Source organism: Bombus pascuorum, chromosome 1 (genome assembly GCF_905332965.1).
Source record: "Bombus pascuorum chromosome 1, iyBomPasc1.1, whole genome shotgun sequence".
NCBI lineage: Eukaryota > Metazoa > Arthropoda > Insecta > Hymenoptera > Apidae > Bombus > Bombus pascuorum.
The window spans coordinates 7,867,117-7,889,828 of record NC_083488.1 but is presented as its reverse complement, the minus strand read 5'-3'; the positions used below and the strand labels follow the sequence as shown (position 1 = coordinate 7,889,828).

Below are 22,712 nucleotides of genomic sequence, written 5' to 3'. Positions count from 1 at the left end.
TGATTTTATTTATCTATGTATTAGTACCAAATAAATATTTAAAATACACATTGCTCCTATTCTATAGTTTACCCTCCCTGAATAAAAACGTGACTTTTTAGAAAGTCAAAATTGTATTTATTTTACATTCTCTCATATTGCTAATGTGTCGGGAGGTTAACATAGGCTTTTTAAAAAACAAAATATACGTAAATGGAAATAAAATTTGCAAAACTGAATATTTAAATCAAGGAAATATTTAATAAATGATTAAGTTAAAATTTAAACAGTAATCTAATTTTCTTCCAATAAAGTATACTCTCTCTCACATATATTTTTACAATAATGATCTTATAATAAATGAAAAATACATAAAAATTTCAATCAAAATAGGAATCGTTACGGTATAAGTCTTAAGATAATGCAGATTTGACAAAAGTTCAAGGTACGAAAAAGTTTTCCAATCAGAATGGAACGTATTTGGATGAACCTTTCTTTCCTCGGCAGCCAACCAGCCAGAATGAAACAATCGACGAATGGAGCGGAGGAAGAAAGTTGTCGAGTGTCCACAAGATACCTTTCCCAATGAATTCTTCAATCGAGCTTTAACATGGAAGACTATCTATAACGCCTGCCGACTGCTTAACAGTTCTTGACTCGACCTTCTGCTGCAGTCTTTCTTCTCGGCACTTGAAACTTCTAGCGAAGGAAATGAACCACCTATGGCTGCAATTAATAATGGTTCTCGAATACAGAGAATACTCTCCTACATTTATGCACATTTCTTACAATATTGGGTCATTTCGAAAGTTTCTGCAATTTTAAATCGTTCGCTTTGAAGAGATATGACTTCACAGAAAGTCGAGGGTACTTACTCTACGTGAACAAAGATTCAGATTTTTTAAAGCCATAAAGGAATTGGAAGATACTTTGGACTATTTCCTGTTTCCAGGAATGGTAGTCAATTGGGATTCATCATACGACGGAAGTAGGGTCATGAAGAATACTTTGGTGGCCAGTCAAAGAAATTTCAATATCCTTCCAGTCATTAAATGTTTTCTAGTCATCTAAAATTTCGAATTTACGTCATTTTAAAGAGGTCTAAGTTTATCTGGAAATGATTCCTACGTCATTTTGAAATATAATTTCAAGTTCACCTTTTCGTTATTTGAGATCATTTCATTATTACTCATTGTCACTTTACAATCATCGAATCATGCGTTAATCTTTATGGTATGTTAAAAGATTGTAGTCATGTTTTTCTATAACAGTACAAGTATACAAAAACGAAGTATTGCTAAAAGAGAAATAAAAATTATTAAATATTTAAAGATTCTGGCATTATAATGAGTGTTACAAGTACACTTGCGTTTCGGGGCGTTATAACGTTCGTTTCTAGGGGCAACCTGCACCGATGGATCAAACCGTATCACGTGCTTTAAAGCTCCGCGAACCAACTTTATCGAGCAGCATTTAGTTCCGCCAAAAGTACGGCGTATCATGATTAGTCTTATAGCCATGTGTTCAATGTTCCTTTTATGAATTTTGATTAACCGGACATCGGATCTATAGTTTTCTTCATCGACGACGTTCGCAACTTCAATTTAGGTGAGAGCCGAGAAGTAAGTAAACCGCAACGTGTTCCGTTAAGAAAAAAGACGATGGAAAGAAAAAGACGAAAGAAAGGAAGGAAAAGAAACGATACGATAATTGCGATTTTTATCTTACAATTTACCCCTTAAAATAAGCAGTTGACTTGCATGGCGCGATTTGCATTTAAATGAAATTTGAGTTGTTTCTAAACGCTGTAAAAACATTTCGCCTATGATTAAATGCGGTCATCAAAGGCAAGGGTGTAACTATTGTTCCTCGATGAACGAGATAACTCGATTGATAAATGAAAATACAACGGAAGAAGGGGCGAAAGATTGGAGATAAAATCGTGGCCACGGCATGTCGTAAATAGGCAATTTCATCTTTTACCTATAATTTATAAAATAATTTAAACCGAGCTAAATTTGAAATATCTTCTTAACTTCAATTTTCTCTCTGAAAATAATCGTTCAGAGCTCGAGGATTACAAATTTTAGCTCGGTTTAAGAAGTTTTTGTAAATTAATTCATCGTGAATGTTAAAAGGAATATACGACAAAATTCAATGTGCGAAGATAAAAAGCGAGCAAAGGAGGCGCAAGAGAACTACGACGAGGTAAAAAACACGGACACTCAATGGCTACGCTCGCGGCAAATGGTTCTTCACAGTTCTCCCCAGCGGAACGGCCAGCAATTTTAGCGGCGCTCGAGGAGTTCACGAACGCGCTGGCCATTTACCACAGTACACTGAGAAAGCCCGCGGAACATGATAACGATATTCTCGGCGAGTGTTTACCTCTCGATACAGAGTACGTTATGCAATGATATGTCGAGCGAAATTGTAATAAGAATCCTAAATTAATAAACCCGGTTATTAAAAGATAGGATACTCACCTGAAAGAATCGAACGTTCACATTATTCCTTTGTATGTCTGTTACAGAGATTTAAAAGTATTGAATCCCGAGGAGATTATAAAGATCCAAGATATGAAAGAACGAGCCATCTCCAAGAAAATTTACGAAAACAGGTTGGAGCCATGTTATAATGATGGTCGTTGCGATGAATTTTTAATTATGAAATTCTACTAGAAATTAATGTCTCGCGTTTGACGTATTTCTTTCATCGAGATCAGAAGTTCGGCGATAGAAATATTTTATTTCGATCATTATATATCATGTCGTCGATGTAGTTAACATATCTCGAAGACCATCTATTTTTAATGTCTTGAACGACTTTAACATTTATCGCTTAATGCCAGTTATTTTTCAAAATTAATTATAATTATCACCATTTCTAACGAAATACGTTGTGATAGACGATGACTAATAATTTTGCGCAGTTTATACATGAGAAAAATCATGGAGAAGCTGAAGGAAGAGATCCGTGAACAGGGAACGTTCGAGGTATTGACTAAAGAGATCGAAGAAATCATGGTACGCCAGAAAGAAGAGGAAACTCTGCTCGAGGAGCAAGAAAGACTAAGAAAAACCGCCGCAGAATTGCAAAAGACAATGACTGAGAAGAAATTGGCGAATGAACAGGAGAAAAGGCGAATACTGAATGAGCTTGCGGAGGAACAGGTACTGATGCCATGTTTTTCACCGAAGACGCATTGAAATTTTTAATTTTGTATTTTAAACAACAGCGTAACGTGGAAAAACTGAAATTAATCGCGGACGCGAAGTTGGAGTATATTACGGAATGGGGGAAAGCGAGATGCGAGCAGAATTCATTACGTTGCGACATGGAAATAGAAAAATTGGAGAAGATATTAAACAACTGGCGCATACGTGAAAAAAATAAACAGCGTGTTCATGCTGAGTTGACGAAATTTCTGACAAAGGACATAGCGGTAAGTATCATATTATTTATGTTATTTAACGTATTATTGCATTATTCTATTAATGTATTATTTAATTGCGCGTCGCGATCTTCCATATTGAATAATTTTCCTTTTATTTGAATGTTCGTATTTTCAAAAAATGTTACTTGCCGCTCATATAAGAAAAGGAAACGTTAGATAAAGGAGCTTATTTTTTAAATCAACAGTCGCTAGAGAAAAAGACCAACGAGTGGGAGGAACGGTACGCTCGAGAAAAAGAGACGTACGAGAAGGAAATCCGGCAGCTACATATTGAGATAGAAACACGTCGAAAGGAGTTGGACGAACTTAAAGAAGAGGTAGCTCGGCTTTCATTTCAAACAATAGAATTTTACATTTGTTTTCCCCGAGACGAATTCGAGATTAATCAGATCTATCGGAATTATTGATTTTTTTCAAACTGTTCGATATATACTATGTGCAAACTTACCATTCTTTGCTCTTCTTTTACTTTGATATAAATTTGTACAAACGAAAACAGTAGTCCGACGTAAAGCTTGCAGCTTCTTTTTATTCGTAGAAATTTGTTTGACAGAGAGCGAAACGCATCGGGAGAGAAATATTATAAATGTGGCGAATGCAAACGGATAGAAATGCAAATGCAGTGTCACTGCTTATTAAATATTCTGTGTGACTGATTCACTGCATCACGATCACATTAATACTATTGGAAATCAAGATTCATCGAGTCTTGCTTCTACAAGCGTAGAATCGATGTGCAATGCGAAAATTCTACTGGAGAATCGATAATCCATACCAAGAACCTATTTGTGGCTATTTTAAATCATGTGATATCTCATTGATGCAAAGGGAAAGGAAAAATCATTGGTCCCGATAGTTTTAACGCTTTCAAAAATCTCTTGCAGCTATTAAAAAATTAATCTTTCAGTTCACGTGGTTTGTTCGCGTTGCCTTAAGCTAATTAATTCCCTTTCCATTCTTGTTCCATTTTCCCTTACGATCTGATCACCGAAACGATTGCCACCTGCCAACCATTCACCTGCCTGTGTTTAAAATACAATCGTAACGATGTTGCAGTATCGTCATAATCAGGAATTTATAGACACGCATCTTGCGAAAAAGGAAACACTACAAAGAGAGAAGGAACGACAGGAGCTCATGCAAAAAAGCGCAATCAAGATTCAAGCTTGGTGGCGAGGTGTTATGGTACGCCGGAAGTTGGGGCCGTATCGACCTGTGGAGAAAAAGAAAAAGCGACAGGCTAAGACAAAGAAATAACTCCCCTTCTATTTGACCCACCCCTTAATCCCAGTCCGTACAAATACATGTTCCACTCCGTTTGGAACAATACTCGGCTGAAAACAATATTTATTCTTCCTCTGCCATGAAGACCACTTTTGCTTCGTCTACGCTCCGTCTCTTACCGCATCCATTATAGATACGTTGATTGACTTATACGTCATCTTGAGCGTATAAGTATATCGCGCAATTTGTAAAAGACGAACAAGAATAACAGTTTCAAAACACACTACTGAAGGAATATCTTACGAGAGATTCGAATTCAATCAACTATAAGAGTAGAAGAGCTGAAGAATCGTAATGCGCTAGACATAAATCTTTATTGCATAAAAATGGAAATTCCAGATGTCGTTTCAAAGGAAACTTCATCTGCAAGTTATTTGAATTAAATTCATTGGTCAAATTAGTTTCTAACACGAATAGAAAAAACGAGTAGAAGAAGAAAGAAACTTGTAACGAATGATCCACATGAAATCGCGATTTTACTCTCTGCTTACGTAATATAAAGCTAAAGAATGGCCACAGCGGAGTATTGTTCATGCAAGAACCTCATTTCCTACACACTACTAACTTAGATTCTGCGATGTTCAAAAACACTGCATGGTACACCATAATAAACCTCTACTATACGTAACACGGAATTCCTACACTTCATTCTTCTTGCAGTTTCATGAAATTTATGATCATAATCTTATATGAATATGAATATACAAATGATAAAATGTAGGTGTATTGAACGTATAAGCAATATAATCCAACGAGTTTATGTAAATTTTTCATTTATTGGATCATTAATTAGAATCCAGAAATTCTGTTACCTTTATCTGAATCTAAATTTTTAATTTTTAAGAAGCATCCTACTTTAACCATCAAATAAATAAATTGTTCAAAGTGGAGAAACTTAAAACATTTTAATATCGAAAAGTAGCAAGGTTGTCCCCGAAACGTAGTTAAATTTCCAATTCTTTAATTCCCTTTGATCCTCACAAATTCAATTATTCCAGTCCAATAATCGTTCCTGGCTAATCTGTAAAATTAAAACGAAATAATCTGTCGTAAATGCATCCATATCCATGCAAGTGATACCGTTGTTCAAGGCAAATGCATGTTCGCTAGTCGCACGATAGACTTTAATTCCAATGTAGTCGAAGTGCTTGAACGTGGAGCATGTGACGACTATAGTAAACGACTAAAAATTCCGCTCGAAGTTTCTCTTTTTTTCTAGCTGTAGGGATAAAGGCATGTAGAACTTGCACGACGAGGAGACCGTTTGGAAAGTTTTTGTTAGACTTTCATAGTGTGCAGATAGATTGCAACTATGTCGGATATCTCTATTCAATTGTTGTTCCTTTTGGTGGGCGTTAGTCCTCTTCGGATCCTTTGAATCTTGATAAATGATATTACAGTAGCTTTATTATTTTATGCATTCCTTTGTTTTTCTTTAACCCTATATAATACATAATATATTAACAATATATAATACATTTATGTATTCCTTCAACCCTGCCACGATCCTCAAGTTTTTATATTTCAATCTTACTCCCATTTTAAGAAATAAAAAGGATTTGTAATTTTTTTAAAAAGCACAGTATAATAAAATTGGAAGGAAAAATTATGCGTAACAAAAAGGTTTTGTTCAGACCCTGAAGATGTTTTTTTAACGCCAGAGGAACATAATTAAGTCGAAAGTGACCGAAAGAATGTTGTAGGGTTTAGCCCTTCAAAAAAGTTGGCTTGTTGAATACATAACCTCGATATGGAAGTTTCCAGTAACATTGAATGGCTCCTCAAAGTGGAAATAGTGTCATTTAGCTTCGCCAAGCTCGAAAACACCATGACGACACCCGTCACTTTCTCGTGGTAGAGCAAGTTTCTGAGTCGACAACGAGCAGCCGTGCATTTTCCTTCATGAGAAATTCACGAACTCCGTAACCTACTCTGTTTGAAGGCATGCAAGCTTACCGCCGTGACCGTGCGGCCAACCACCTCCTTAGATTACGATATAAGGAATGGTTTAACGCGATGTAGCGGTGCACGCACCCGATAGCGCAGTCTGCATATACATGCTGTATGTATGCAACGATTTCTGACCTACCTTTCATATAGGTTGCATCATAATTCATGTCATAAGCGAACGGGCAGATAACGTTCCACAGCAAAATAAATCTAAAATAGAGAAATTCATTTGTTCTTAGAGTTTCGACTCTTGGAGGAGAGATGAGTAATTAGAGGGAATTTGATTATTTTAATTTTGTAGTTCTTTAAGCGAATATATACCTAGTTATAATGTAATATTATATAACATCTAATTGTCGGTAACTTAAAGAGGAATTTACAATGGTTAATTTTCTTGAAATGATTCGGTTAAGATATATATAATAGTGCTTGTCTAACTGGCCGCGGGTCAGAATCTTATGTAGCGAAATCGAGAGAGACATATTTCTGGAAATTCAGCAATATGTATTTCTGTCTTTCGAATACCAGTGAAATATGGTTACCTGACACATTTGATTATTTTAAATATGTATGAACATGTATAGTACCAGAAGATTATTTGATAAAGTCTGCTCATTGTCTAAATACAGAATAGACCTGACATTTCATGGGACCTCGTGTCTTACGATCTGAAATATAGTATAAGGAAATAACAATTGTATTGAACCTAACCATACAATTATGCGGTATACCACACATTGCATCTCACATAACACAAAACAAATACATAGCACATAACACATATAAAGATCCTCAAGTCTGCCAATGGGCCATTAAGGAGTCAAAGTATAAATAAAGAAAAATAGAATGTTTTGAAATACCGACCTCGAGAAAAATCACTGTTGTTTACGACTTTTGCGATTTGCCACAGTGTATATAGCAATTATAATTATCCAATTGGAATTATTTTTTATCTTATCTCCATTCGTAGCAGAGACGAAATCTCTGTTTTTTCTCTGTTCGTAATTACATTTTGCCTACTTGACATCTGATCATATAATAGGAATTACAATCATTGAACAGGTGGTACTACCATTGACTAACTGTACTTTGTCGGTGCTGTCGCATTATCTCACACATTCTATATTACCGACTATTCAGAGGTTTTATGTATTACGTCATCTACAATGAACAGGGTACATATATTATAGTTATACTTAATTAACGATCACTGGTCATTTTAATATTTGATTATACCTACAGACGAGATATAGAATAGACATGACATACAACGCTTTTTTCTGCCCTACGTTTTGAGGATCGTTTAAAGGCTGATTCTTTTACTAGTTTCGTGCCACATGTGACGTTATCGACTCAGAATACATAAAGTATACAGTATAATACTTGTTTGCATTGAAGCTGCATAATAATGAGATTATAAATAAAATATAAAACAGGATATCCCATAATCATAAAATATATCTTACAATCGTAACGAATAATAGAATTCTATACTTTTATAATACTTCAAAAAGCATTACAGGCTATCAAAATAATAAAATACAAATATTACGTACGTTGTACACTGTCAAAATAATAAATTACTGAAATAATAAATTTCCTCCACGTTAGATAGTGTGTCTTTGTACGAAAACTGCATGCAATGGTCTAGCGTATAAGTAAAGATTACAGCGCCAATGAAACGGCAAAACATGCAATTATATCTCGCGAGATTCAATCATAATCGATACAAACAATTTCTCGCAATCGATCTATCATATTGAGATGTAAAAGAGTCAGTTTTAAAGTAGAAAGCACAGCAAGAACAAACGTCTATTGCTAGCTCCTATTATGAACTTTCAAAAGAGTATTAGATCTTGATTATTGGTTTGTTTCTGTATAATTTATTTCTTTTACACATTTATTTGAGAATTTTGTTTTTCTTTTTAACAGATTATTGGTTGATTCTGAGAGGAGCTTCGAGATATTCGGAGAACGCCATGAAGTTCAAACAGACGCTATAAAATTCAAAAGGCTGCCATGATGATTCACGACAAAACCGTTAACTTCTCACGAAAATATGGTAAGATCTAATTTATTCTAATTATCTAACTATTTAAATGCATAAATATGTTTATATTTAGTATTCGATAGTATTTAATAGTATTTAATTTAAAACGAAAGCGTTAATAATTCTTTATTTCTTTCATGGATTTTTTTTTAATTTCCTTCTTTGTTACTATTAGAGTTCTATCTTTTATTATTTCAAACTTCTTAAATAATCATCACTGCGTTTTCAAAGACAAATCATAATATCCTACATTTTATTTAAGATTGTTCATAGTCTCTATTTCGAATCTCTTATAGTTTCACACTTTGCAAATTGCACCTCACTTAATTCTATAATTAATTTATAATATATTCTATCTATTCTTTGTATTCTATTGTTACTATAGCATTTATAATGTTAATCTCTGTATATTTCACTTTAACTATCATTAATTAGGAAATAAAATTTATATTAAAAATATCAACATATTTTTGAGACTAAATTATGTCTCCTACTTTGTTGCAGATTTTCTACATCTCGTAATTCTTCTACGGGGTTCGATGGTTCCTTCCTGATAACTACCTTGCCGATAACTTTGAACTACTACAGTATCGATTGCAGCGTTAACACATCTTATGGTAAGTTGCATCCTTTATGTTCCTCTGGTCATCCAGTCATATCATAGGGCAAAATGTGCGAATCGGCACGGATGACTGGTTGTATTATGTAGAAATTTCTACAAGCACAGTGACCCTGTTTATTATATCCGTGAATAGTAACATGCCCTTTTCATGTGACATGTATTAGTTCAGGATTTATATGAATGGCATGACTTTGACGTTATAGTATTATACTTTAGTAATACTTTATAGCATTATATTAATAATATCAATATCATATTGATAATTAAGATAAATGGCATACGACTGACAATTAATCTGCGTACATACTTATGATTGAATATATTATTGTAAGTTTACCGTAATAAATTATAAAGGGTGCAAGTATTTTGATTTTCTCGAGGTCGGTATTTCAGTACGTAAGACACGAAGCTCCATCATAAGTGCGCATGGAATTAGAGGAGTCTAAAACGTTTATTGTCATTAAAAGAAGTAAAATATCCCGCATAATATTGGATCGCAGGGTATATTGGGTCCATTTTATATCTTTTCATCATTGACGAAGTATAGAACTTCTGTACCATGCTTGTGCATATTTAACCAATGGTATAGGAGAGAACTGGTGGTAGCTGGTAAAGTAGGGAGTGTAACGAATTCGAAACTTGATAAATGCACATGTATATGTATTAATACATTACCCGATATTAACTTTTATTATTGTATTAATAATTTGTTAAAATCGATCGCTTTAGAAGTGCTTCAGTGTGCATATAATATTTATTTAGTAACTAGTATGTACAGTAGCGGACAAAAGTTTAAGACGATGATTTGTAAACCGGATTACAAACATCTTATACGCATATTGTTCTTCTATTCGGTTTGTCTCTTTGGAATAACGTAGCTGTATGTTTGACCTTCGTAACCTCAGACAGTCAGTTGTTAAATACAAACAATGTAGGAGTTACAACAGTTAGTTACCGCCTAGCACTTGGAAACAGTGGACATTAGTTTAAGACGATCTGTGTAAAACGTGAGTACGAGTACAGTTTTTGAACATTTTGATTCTGGAATGTCAAAATCATTGTTTAGTGTACCTTTTATTGCTTAAAATTCATTTAGGTAGGAACAGACTATGGGTAAATCAAAGAATTTACTTGAAAACGAAAGGGAACAAATCGTAAGGCTGCGAAAGCAAAGTAAAACCTTCACCGAAATAGCAAATATAGTGAACAGGTCAGAAACAGCTTGTAAACAAGCTTGGTATAAATGTTTAAAGACAGGCATGTATTGCGATCAACCGAAAAACGGAAGACCACGGAAAACAACACCGAAAATGGATCGCCGGATTCATCGATTGAGCGAAAAGGATCGTTTTCGTAGTGCAAATAATATTGCTGCGGAGATAAACTATGAAAACGATACACAAATTAGTGCTAGAACTGTTAGGAGAAGATTAGAAGACTTTAACTTAAGAGGACGAAAACCCCAAAAGAAACCACTGCTGAGTTCTAGGAATCGAAAAAGACGACTTGCATTTGCTAAAGCTCATAAGCATTGGACAAGTGAAGATTGGCAAAAGGTATTGTTTTCTGACGAATCGAAATTCAATCGCGTCTGTTCTGACGGGATACGGTACGTTAGACGTCGAATTGGCGAAAGTTTGAAAACACAGTGCGTTTTAAAAACTCTTAAACATGGTGGTGGCAACGTTATGGTGTGGGCGTGTTTTTCTCGAAGCGGCCCTGGTCCGATATGTCGTATCAATGGAATTATGGACCGTTTTCAATACAAGGACATACTCAAGAACACAATGTTACCTTTTGCACGCAACAATATGAGTGATGATTTTATTTTTCAAAATGATAATGATCCGAAGCACACGGCTCGGGTTGTGAAACAGTTTTTTCAAGAAGAAAATATCACCGTGCTGCCGTGGCCGTCGCAATCACCAGACATTAACCCAATCGAGAATTTGTGAAGCATCATAAAAAAGACAGTACAAGGTTATAAACCGAAAAATTTAAATGAACTTTACTCTACGATTGAAACAGCCTGGAATAATATTACGGTAGATTAATATAAAAAATTAATAGATTCTGTGCCAAGAAGATGTACCGAAGGGATAAGAAATAACGGATATTGAACAAAATATTGAATTTAAACAAAAATTGTGTATATTTTTTAACCAAAAATTAATATTTTTTGTATAGTCTTAAACTTTTGACCGACGAAATATTATACAGATTTCGTTCCTTTTTTATAACTTAGCTATTGAGCAAAATATCAAAATGAAATTTTTTTTCTAAGTGTACAAACAAATGTACAATTAGTTAATACCAAAAGTAGAACACCGTATTTATATTTTTTATGGAAAGTAAATCAATTATTTATTTCTTCCATTTCGTCTTAAACTTTTGTCCGCTACTGTATGTACTTATAATACTTTGATGTAGTAATTATGTTTTATCTATACATACAGATAGCGCTAATATCTTAAAAAGTTGATGAAATAGATAGTTTAAAAAATGAATTAACAAAACGATCTATTTATGTTAGTATAAAACAAAGTCTTATTAAATGTTATTTTTTTATCAAATATCTGTATTATACCTTATTTGAGATAAAAGCTTGTAAATGAAAATTTTCTATGTAATATCTTATTACACTATTTAACATATCTCAAAATTTTGCATTAATTCACGTAAATGCAATTTTCTTTTATATAAATCTTTATGAAAAACGTATCTTATTGACAACTTTTATTTAATGTATTATAACGCGGAATAAAAATTTTAATAACTTCTGATTTTGATTATTTCGCGTTATTAACGAGCTTCTAAATCAGACCAATAAAATATCTTTGCGTGTTGACGTTGGGTAGGTGGTACCAGCTGCAACGTATTCTATTCTACAGTATTAGGAGCAAGGGACACTAGCATATAGAGAGAAATGCTATACAATAATTAGTAAAGACTGCTGTATCGTGTTTTGAGTTTCTCGCAATTAGAAGTGCAAGTTGGTAATGTTACTTCCTTAATATTTGACCGTATATTTCTTGACATTATCGCTGAAAGTACGATACTGGTGGTTATATTATTCGAGATATTAGTTCAAAACTTCTTAGTTTGACATTTGGACAATCATTTAAAATTTAATACACAAACATACATATGAAAGCAAAATGCAACCGGAAGAAGAATGCACTAGTGACACATTTCATCCAATCGAATTTAATTCAACTTAAAATGTTGCAACAAATATAGAAACACTTCATTACGTAAGTCTTGCTTACTTAAGTTTTTGAAATGAACATTTTCGAATTAAGTTAAAACTTCAATATAGTAATAACTTCAATTTGTTCTCTTTTTACAAAAAATCCTTATTGGTTTCTCGTTGAATTTACAAAGGGTTGGATATTTTGACAATATTTAGAGGCGTTGATTTTGCGGGTGAAATCTTTCAACCGAGATGGAAAATTGCGAGCCATCTTTCGTGATGCATGCAAGGTTGGCCGGTCGGTCCTTCTCAGTTGCGGCGTTGTTAGAGTAACGTTTCATTCATCATTCTGGGCAGCCTGCAGTTTGCGGATTCTGCATTCGTTTCCGGGTGGCGAACAGCGGCACTTCATTCTTACGGGTTACACCGAATGTGTTGAGAGACAGGTCAAACCAGACGCTGAAGCATTCGAAGCGTGCCAGCTTCTCCAGTGTTCTCTAGTGTTCTCTATTTGTATTTGTTTGAATTTCATGGCCCCGATTTTCCTCGTTAGTCGAGATTCTCAGCTTCCTTCTTTTCCTGTCAGCTCGTCCACGGCAATGAAAAAGGAAATACATCTCGCGCCTCTTGCTTTCTGTGGCATTCGTCGTGTAACGAAGCATCCTGCATAGGCTTTCATAACGCCACTTTCGTACGGAATACAGAGCTTTTCGTAGATCAACTCGTATATCTTACGTCACGTCGTGGAACTAGCTAGAGCCAAACAATCAAGAATATATTCGTCGAGTATGACTTGCCAAATGTATCTTCCTCGTTGTTTAGTTGCTTTATATTCGTGGTTCGCGCGAGAAACAGTACATTGCATTTCCGGAGGAATAAACAAAGTTTTAAAGTCGGTAATGAATAATTAAAGTTTTCCTGTACAAGGAAACTTTTCTATATTGTGTATTCCCGTAAGATATTGTCTTTCCTCCTCTCTTAACTCATGATTCTTTTCTATCTAAGAAATCTTCCGCAGCTGTTTTATATATAAATAGGAGAAACGTACGATTTTGATCGAAAGCTTAAAATCGTGTAAGAGGAAAGAAAAAAGAAAACAATAGTTTGCTCGTTCCTTCGCTGATTAGTAGGATTCGAAAATCTTATTTGATTAATATTTCCACTCTGTCAAGTTGAGCGAATGGGAAAAAGTCGATCTATTGTACAATATTTCGACGTTATTTAACCGACCATTGTGACTCTGTTCATTCAGTTTCCACGTTTCATTACAAAGGAGAACAACGTGATAGACCGTTGTCATCAATCAGATTCCTGTGTCGATGTGCTATCACTCGTTGACGAATTACAAGGAGAATCTTGTTGCAATGCTGGGATGTAGCTCTATTGGATATGACTGTCGAAGCCGCGACAGGAAGTTGCTTCGCATCTGCAAAATTTAAAAGTACCGCCATCCGTTGTCCAGGATAATTAAATGTCTATTGGAAATTCGTCGGGGATGGCGGCCTTGTCTCTCCGTCGACAGTTGATTGAATACCTCGGTGTGATCTCGTTCACTATCTTGAATTACAGGTCTGCTACCGGCAGATCCATTTTATCATCACAATGAACTACTTTCCAGTAGGTTGGCAGACTTATCGTCGCGTACTTAATTAATCAAACGGTATCACTGCCTACTATACCTATGCAGCGATGTTTTTACGACCAAGGTCTTGCGGAACGTGAATCTGCTTCTGACATTTTGTCATTTTGATTGGTTTAGGTATTTGCTTGCTGCCATGAATATTAGACGAAACTTTTGTCAGAGGATTTTCTGAATAATTCTCAGACTCGCGTTTGGCTTATCTGCTTCTAACACCTAGTTGATGATTTTTAGGATTTATCGTAGAATTCGACGGCTATCCATGATTTCACGATTTATGAATTCCAGTTGATAGCTCGACGATTCGAAAATAAGTCACTTTCGCAAAACGAACGTCGGTTCGTTCAACAGGACGATGCAGGACCCTGAAACTTGGCAAAATTCACCCGTCAAGATTTGTAGCTTTCTAAGAACTTTTTTTCCCGAAATACGCTATTCGTTTCGGATAGAATACGTCTGTCGCAACAATATCTTTCAATGATGTATTTCCACGTTACTGTGGTAATAACTCGTTTCGTTTTCCCTTGTCACAGTCGATATATTATGTATCTTTGTTCGTATAAGATATCTCGCATGAACTGGAGCTATTTCTACAGCTACTTAAGGGTATTGTTCCATACAGTTTACACATATGGCAACTATGAATAGCGCAACTTCGCCAGCAAGGACGCAAAGCTGCTTTCCAGAGAAAATATTTATTGTTAAGCAACAGCAGACGTGCGACGTACGGCATCGAGAGGATTTCCTCGCTGTAGTCGCTTTTGGATTACTTCGACGTAGAGAGAAATCAGAAGAAGCGTGTTTCTATCAATCGTTCGACATTTCAGTACATCGTTTGTCCAGGTTTCTCGACGCTTCTCGGAAAAATCGTTGCGCTTTATGGCGCTACGACGAAACGATCAAATTTTTACAAAATTACACGTACAATGGATCGATTCGCTTTATGATCGACGTGTCCGTCATACATTCTGGCGGGTAGCTGACAGGAAAATCGTAAAATGCCTAGGTAAGGGTTACACGTAAAGCCCGACCACCGTCGGCATTGATGAATTGTTAAAAGCCTCTCTGAATATTCGATGGCAGAATGGAGAATACATGTTTTGTTCTGGATGTGCAGCTGTACCTGTCGAAAACGTGCTATGACAGCTGATTCTGACTGGCTCTTGCCGCGATTTAAAATTACGGTTACCTAGTTGCAAGCTAACTTCAAAATCCAAGACTGTGTACGTTTTCGCATTGACATACTTATTTTCGTTATACATAGTCGGTAAGAACCATATAGCGATGTTGTTAATTATAATGAAACGCGTTAACATAGATTAGAAGTCGTAAGCCTGTTGAAACGTTTAAACGTCAGGTAGCAACATTTCTATACGATACGTGTCGATCGTGTAAAAGATAGAAAATTACGTACATTTAGAACTTGCTTCAAGCACTGTTCTATTCGATTATCAGAACCAACTCAAGTGTCAGCGGCGTCTATTTTTGTTGCACTTACATTTTAAAGTGCTGTTTCGGAACTCAAAGCATATAAATTTAAACACCTGACCGCTTTTATCGCCTCGTTGTATCTTTCTCACCAACTGTACGTGTTGGTCTGTTTTTGCCGAGTCTCAAGATATTTGCTTATCAATGCAGAAAGTTTCGCTATTCATCGTGGCAAAAATTATATTACTTCGATAAGCAACGCTCGAACGCAATTCACCGATTTTCTCTTCTTCGGATTGAATTGAATCGTATCTATATAGAGTATCCAGTTTTATCAAGTATTGAGTTTTATCTTGATAGTGTTGGAGTCAGGGAGATCAACAATAATTTCGCTGTTCTTGATAGCTATATTCCAACTTGTTATAAACTCGTTCGTTCGTGTTTATTGTTTTAAAACGGGAATCAGTTACATAGCAATTTCTACTTCTCATTTATTTGTCTTCAACTTTACCGCTTCTTGAGATTACGAAGATCTAACGACTGCTTGAGAATTCAGTTCGTTACGATCGCTGGAAGATAACGAGCGTCTATGAATAGCGTCTATTATGATCAACTTTTGAAAACGAAGTGTCGTTGCTTTTGTACGGACGTCTAATTCTGAAACTTTAATCAGCTGTTTCTTTAAAATCTGTAAGGTTCGCAATCTATAGAATCGATTAGAAGCGTACAGTTAATTTCCACGTTCGTTTCTTCGTGGTATCGATAAATTTGGATGACTAGGATAGTGGACGAAGCAACTACATATGTATCAATAGGTCAGTCTGAAAAGTTTCCACTCGTCAAGGTCTGACACTGATTTGGCCATAAAATCTCGTGGAACAAAACGCGAAAATATTCAGTCTCTCCGCGGCTTTACATGGTTTCGTGCATGCAAAATGGTCTGGTGTGTCGAGGTGTACGATGATTTCTGAAACGAAAAAAAAAAAAAAAAAATGAAGAGAAGGGGGAGGCGGATCGATCTCTCGACGTTAAAAAAGAGGCGTAGCCAGAACAGAGACGAAATTGTTGAAAATTCCAATTTCATTTGAAGTACGTCGATGACCGTAAGGGAACAGTAGTCGGAAAATGATTGACTCTAAGTCCTTTTCTTTTTCGAATTCACTGAACGTGACGCAGTAAAACGATGGACTCGAGCTTCATTGTTCAGCCGAGTTCTTAATGTCATATAAACTCCACCATGCATTCATAAGTTAATCTTCGTTCTTAATCTCGTGTAAGTATATTCGTATTTATGGTGTACGAACGCGAGTATATAATCCTGCGAGAAAATTTGCAAAATTCGTCGGTATGTTTGTACGGAATATTATTTCAAGATTTATATGTTATTAACAACATAATCTTCATTTAGAAGATCGATCGATATATACAAATAACAGTCAGGTGTATTTCAATGATTTAACTCGTGTTAAGTTATATTCGTTATTAACTATTTAGATGTATCAGGCTTGAAATCTGTCCTTTCGTTTTGTGCAACCCCATGGAATGAGATTTAAAGGGGATAGATCAGATGACTGTGAGACAGAGATCATCCAATTCTTTCTATCTATTGACCAACGATCCTAAATTTTATTCAACAATTCTATTACATCCTAAGGTCTTGTATAGCGATGCCATCAACCAAATTAATTTATGCTTTTTAATACTTTTTAATTATTATAAAGTTTAATAACTACAGAGACAAACAAATTGTTTCCAACAGAACGAGAATATAATCGCCTAAATGGCCATCGTGATGGAGTTAAATCGACTTATTTTTTATGTAATCCTTTTTGTTCAGAAAGATGTCTCAAATATACCGGGAAAAGTTTGTTGGTTTGTTCTCGTTAAAACATAGTACCATTGGAACATAGTATGTACGGGAATATTCGTGGATACGAGTACCTATAGGATAACTGTCAGGTCTTTTACTTTTTAACGTTCTACCAGAATTGCATACTAGCAGCGGATTCATCGGTTAGACAATTTTGACCTAGACCTTTTAAACGTAATAAAAGTTCGGTTATATCGATATTGAAATTCGTGTAGACTCGTTTGCTTTTATTTTTCAAGATTCACGTTAAACATTTATATCGCTTTTCTCTTTATCTCGATTGTATGTCAAAATTTAGTGTTTGATAATATAACAAACAGACATAAAGATAAAATCACGAAACACGCTATTAACTGTCTGCATTTACGGGTGAATAGTAACGAATGTAAAAGCAAAAACAGAAAAAGAAAAGTGGAAAGAACAAGAGGAAGCGAAAAAATGTGTAGATGGTAGACCATTAAGTATGCATCCGAGCAAAAACAAATTTCCTCCGTAATGTTCCGTGCAGCATAAGAGGCGAAGCTAATTTCTTGAGGTGGTTCTAACCTTTAGACAGGAATTTTTATTGCAAGACATATGGAATAATAAATTTTACGAATGCGAGGTATAATTTAATAGCGGCTAATACCATAATGCCTGTTAAATAAGTGAAACAACAAGCAACACGTTACAGATAAATGTACGTTCGAAATTGGAATTTATTATCAGTGAATTACGCGTATTGTTAGGGAATCGGGTACATCAACGTTTGTTAATTTCAATTTATAATTAAATTCTATATAATGCGAACGAATATTTATGTGAAAGATACACCGAATTTCTGTTTTTGAACTTATACGATTAGGGAATTATTATGTTAAGAACAAGTAAATCTTTGCAAAACTTTGATTATTGCGTTGGGTTATTTCGATCTTCCGAGTTTATATTCACGTTTAGAGGCAGACTGCGAAATGCTTCAGAGCGAATATTACCATGTCAAACTGCAGGAAGTGCCTACTGCTTTAACGCGACCAAATTGCATCCGGTGTGCGACACACGCCTCTTTCTTTTTCAATTTATAAATATCGCAGCACCGCTGCGTGCTCTGCCAAATATTTGGATCATAACCGGCTGCAGTTCATTCACAAATATCAAAAGCTTTTATATCTAGGAAATATCGGAGCTATATAAATACAGATTACGACAAACATCTTCGGCTTAAATCCGACATCGACGAAAGATCTATTTAAAAGAATTCTAATTATATCTATTATTTTTATTAGGCGAATATTTCAGACATATCGCTATCATACAACATGAGAAACGTTAAATGTTTTATTCATATTGTATGTACAAAAATTCAATTTATACGTCCTGTCTTTTGTAACCATGCAATTTTTTCATCCTGAACACTGTTGCTCCCGAGCATATTAAATTCAGATCAGTTTCAGCGCGACGATGTTTCATATTCTGCCTGTAATATGTCTTCCTAAGTATTGGTATGGCATTTTTAACGCGTGGAAAAATCATTGTAAATTCATGGAGTTTGTGAAACCCATGGAAATTAAATAAAACGAAAAAAGAAAAAGGGAAAAGAAGAAAGGAAGGAGAAAACTGTGATTCGAGCAAAAATGACATGTTTACGCGCATAGGATTGTAATAGCGTTACTACATAACATAGAATTTCCGGGATAGCGTATCGTTGATATTTTATTGGATTAATTCTGTGCCGGGTCCATGCATCATAACGCCGGCTATCTGTACGTATCGTGCACTCTGTATCAGACTGTAATTTTGTCGCATAAATTTTATGTCAAATTTACGATACGCTGTCCACGGCGAGGAGAACTAAATCGTCTAATGACAAACTGCGTCCCGTTATCGGCGCGACTTTGCTCAATTATTTGTTGGCGATGTTCACACGTGTATTGTCGAAAGCTGCACGGATTTATTCTTACGCGATCGCCTTTATACCGTATTTCATCGATACCGCTTCGATTTTTCTGCTTCAATTAGTTTAATGTTGAATCTTCCAGTCTAGTTCGCAGTCGTGGAATATGAAATTAATTTTGAATAATAATTTATAAGAAAAGATATCTGAAACTTAACGGGAATTCGGTTTTACTGTAAAATTTATTCGAAATCGATTGCAGTTATTTTGACAACGCGTAGGTGTACGTTAGCGAAAAATATACATTTGCAAAATGATAACGACAAAACGATGGGTTTGTTTTCAATGCCTTACAATTAGTTACAGGCTTTTACATCAAACGGAAATGTTTTCGAAATGCTCGATTTTTCACACAGCTACAGTTTTACACAAATGTTTGAAAATTAAACAAATCGTTAAAAAATTAATGGCACGAATACCACGCGTGGTTTTATTTCTAAAGTTGGCCGTAGTGACCCAGTTTAATCCATTTTAAACAAAAATAAATCATCGATATTGGTAAATTGGATAATTAAGCCCAGAGGTCAGCTATAACTGTGATTGTTCCTTTTCGTTGCCAAATATGGCACAATGCACCTGACGATGTAACGCAAAACGAAGAATTGAAAAAGATAAAACATCGAAATTCGTTTCGATATTCGGGCCGACAGAATCGTAACTGTTATAAAACAGCTTGCAGTACAAGAGCGCAGCGAAACGGATAGGTTGTAAATTAAAGTGAATTAGTTAAAAAGACCGTTAAATCGGCCAACACAGCCAGCTATGTTGTTACTTTATGGTTTTCGGCTTGTATCCATGATCACGCGTTCGGTTCATTGCATCTGGCAATAACAGCTGCTGGAGCATAGCGATCACACGTAGTTTCACACTTCGGTTTAATACTGGTACAGCAGGCTTATAACGAGAGCAGTCCGAGTTGTATTACGTTCCCATCTAGTACTCGCTTGTTTCAGGCTCGTTTTGATTTATGACACTCGTTGCTTTACGGATTCGTCGTTATCAGGCTATGAGAACGCAAAGAATTCCAGCTGTTGCTCATACCGTCAACATCCCTTCATCGAACTCTTTCGTTTTCATGCCCTTTCCAATTTGGATTCCTTACTACGATACATCCATCGTTATCGGTTGTTCTCAGCATTTTACTCATCATTTCATTGCCTCGGTTTAATCGACTACGCAAGGAACAAGTTTCACGACCCACTTGTACCTCATCCCAGAAAATATCGCGAAACTCGATTTTGAATTGAGAAGAAGCGCGAGTCGCATGCAACGATTCACCCTCGTTTCACCTGATTTTTCATAACTTTTGAGCAACGTGCGATATATTTTGATCAGAGCCAACGGATGGGACGAACCGTTGTGAAACAGTAATAAGTAAAATAAGAAGATAGCGCATGTATCTGGAGCAATAGGTGTGTAAGGGTGGGAGGTGGCGGTGCTATCAGTGTGCCACGGCGCAACCGGACAGGCGTTTCACGATGGGGGTGGCTGGATAGAGGCGCCTAACAGTAGCTGAGTCGCATGATCCCTTCACTCGGGTCCGCACGGCTACCGTCGTCTCTGCTCGGCTCTCCGATCGGATCTCCGTGTTTCGAAGAAGCGCTTGGCGAGTTTACCGAACCGTTCGTGCCACTGCGCTCGCATTCGGTTGCGCGAACTCTTCGCGTTTTCGCGCGTGCAACTATCTCCTCTTTCCTCGCTTGTCACTCGCTCGTCTCTTTGTTACGTCGTTTACCGCGCTCCTTTCCGCTCGTTTTTATCCGCCACGCGGCGAAGACGATGACGTTCGCCAGCGATTTCACGGATTCGTGACGATCATCGCATATCGTTTGCACGAGGCGATCATATCCTTGCACGCATGTACTTTTATTCGTTCAGTATAATCGAACGAGGAACATAAAATTATTAACAAGTGTATGTAGTGTTTCTGTCGATATTCTGGAAAGAAAAGTGTACTGCTGTTGCGTCACATGTTGATCTTCGTGATCTTGCGACGAATCTTCGAACGAGCTGCTCCTCGTGTTAAGAGTATTCGATTAATTCGATTCTCTGGAATAAATGTATTGTGAAACATTGGAGAGAAGAAAGAACATAGTGTATCGCAGTTTATTCACGGCTCTAGGTGGCTCGGCCGCCTTCATTGGTTTTCCCGCGATTTTCGCAACCACTATCAAGGATGCGAATCTCGTACATTTTCGAGGAGCATAAGCTTCTAGTGAAACTTGGTAATCGTTAAAACAGGACGTCCAGGATGATCGTTAAATTTTAGATGAATAAGGAATCTGATTGCTTCTAACGAAAGAGGAGAAGTGGAGCTTCGATTGTACGATCGTAAACCGCTGCCGAGTTACCACAGATGATGTATATCGGAAAGGAACTTGAGCGTGAACACGATGTCGTTTGTTTCGAATTGGTCATGATAAACCAACGAACAAAAAGTTAATTTTTCGTTAAACGGTAAACGAATCGTCAACTGATCGCGAGTGAATAGCATAGACGTTATCTACACGAACCAATATTTGATTTCGATGATTCAAGTGGTAATACGTTTGTTCAAACCACATCTGTACCTGTTAACGTCATAACGGAACATTTTCCGCAAAGAAGATTTTCAAGACGCGAATAATCATCGAATCGAAAATACAACGAATCGTAATAACTAAAATAAAAAATACTTTTAAATATTGCGGCAAACGTTCAAGATGTTCGATTCATTAGGACCGACTGGTTCACTGATTAGACGAAGCTGTAGTAGCGACTTAAAGCCAAAGAAGAATATAAAATCCCTTTGCTGAGCGAAATTGGCTAATTAAAGCAGTTCATTTAGCATTCCACCGTGAAATCAGTTAATGTCGCCACGGTGGAGGGATCGAAGTAGCTACGGTTATCCGTCTGAGTGGTGTTTGCGTCGGGATATACGGCTACAGATCTGACGAACAGCTGGGAGTCGATGAATCGTTTTTTCCCTGGCTAACGTTTCCTTGGCACAGGGATATTCGTTGAAAGGGGGAATGAAGGGCCATCCGGACAGCACGTAGGGACTGGCCCTTCTCGTTTTCGGAGATGTGGCGCTATCTACAGTACACTATCTTCGGGCTTACCGTCATCCTGCTGACGATTCATGAGATAGTCCTCGTGCGAGCTGGCGAACAAGGTAATGACAGTACATGTGTTTTATCTTTCGTTATAAGGACGGCTAATTTTTCGGAGAAGGAAAGGACAATTCTTAAAATATATTTTTGGAAATGTCAATATTCCCCTTGCATAGTTTTTAATGGTAACGACATGTAATAATTTAGCGTAATATTAG

General features: G+C 36.2%; 2 protein-coding genes across 2 annotated transcripts in view; both read left to right on the top strand.

Moving 5' to 3' along the window:
- The first annotated feature begins 1,390 nt into the window (after window positions 1-1,390).
- Window positions 1,391-5,480, top strand: LOC132914657 (dynein regulatory complex protein 9). Its single transcript, XM_060973960.1, has 7 exons — window positions 1,391-1,601; window positions 2,118-2,380; window positions 2,513-2,599; window positions 2,912-3,152; window positions 3,218-3,424; window positions 3,622-3,753; window positions 4,493-5,480. The coding sequence occupies exons 2-7, from the start codon at window positions 2,208-2,210 to the stop codon at window positions 4,691-4,693; spliced, it is 1,041 nt and encodes a 346-aa protein (XP_060829943.1). The 5' UTR covers window positions 1,391-1,601; window positions 2,118-2,207; the 3' UTR covers window positions 4,694-5,480.
- Window positions 5,481-18,800: 13,320 nt separating this feature from the next.
- LOC132916364 (alkaline phosphatase-like) overlaps window positions 18,801-22,712 on the top strand; it is a 261,957-nt gene continuing 258,045 nt past the window's right edge. Inside the window, exon 1 of the mRNA XM_060976283.1 lies at window positions 18,801-22,556. Coding sequence (XP_060832266.1) covers window positions 22,466-22,556 — 91 coding nt within the window. The 5' untranslated portion in view covers window positions 18,801-22,465. The remainder of the gene's footprint in view (window positions 22,557-22,712) is intronic.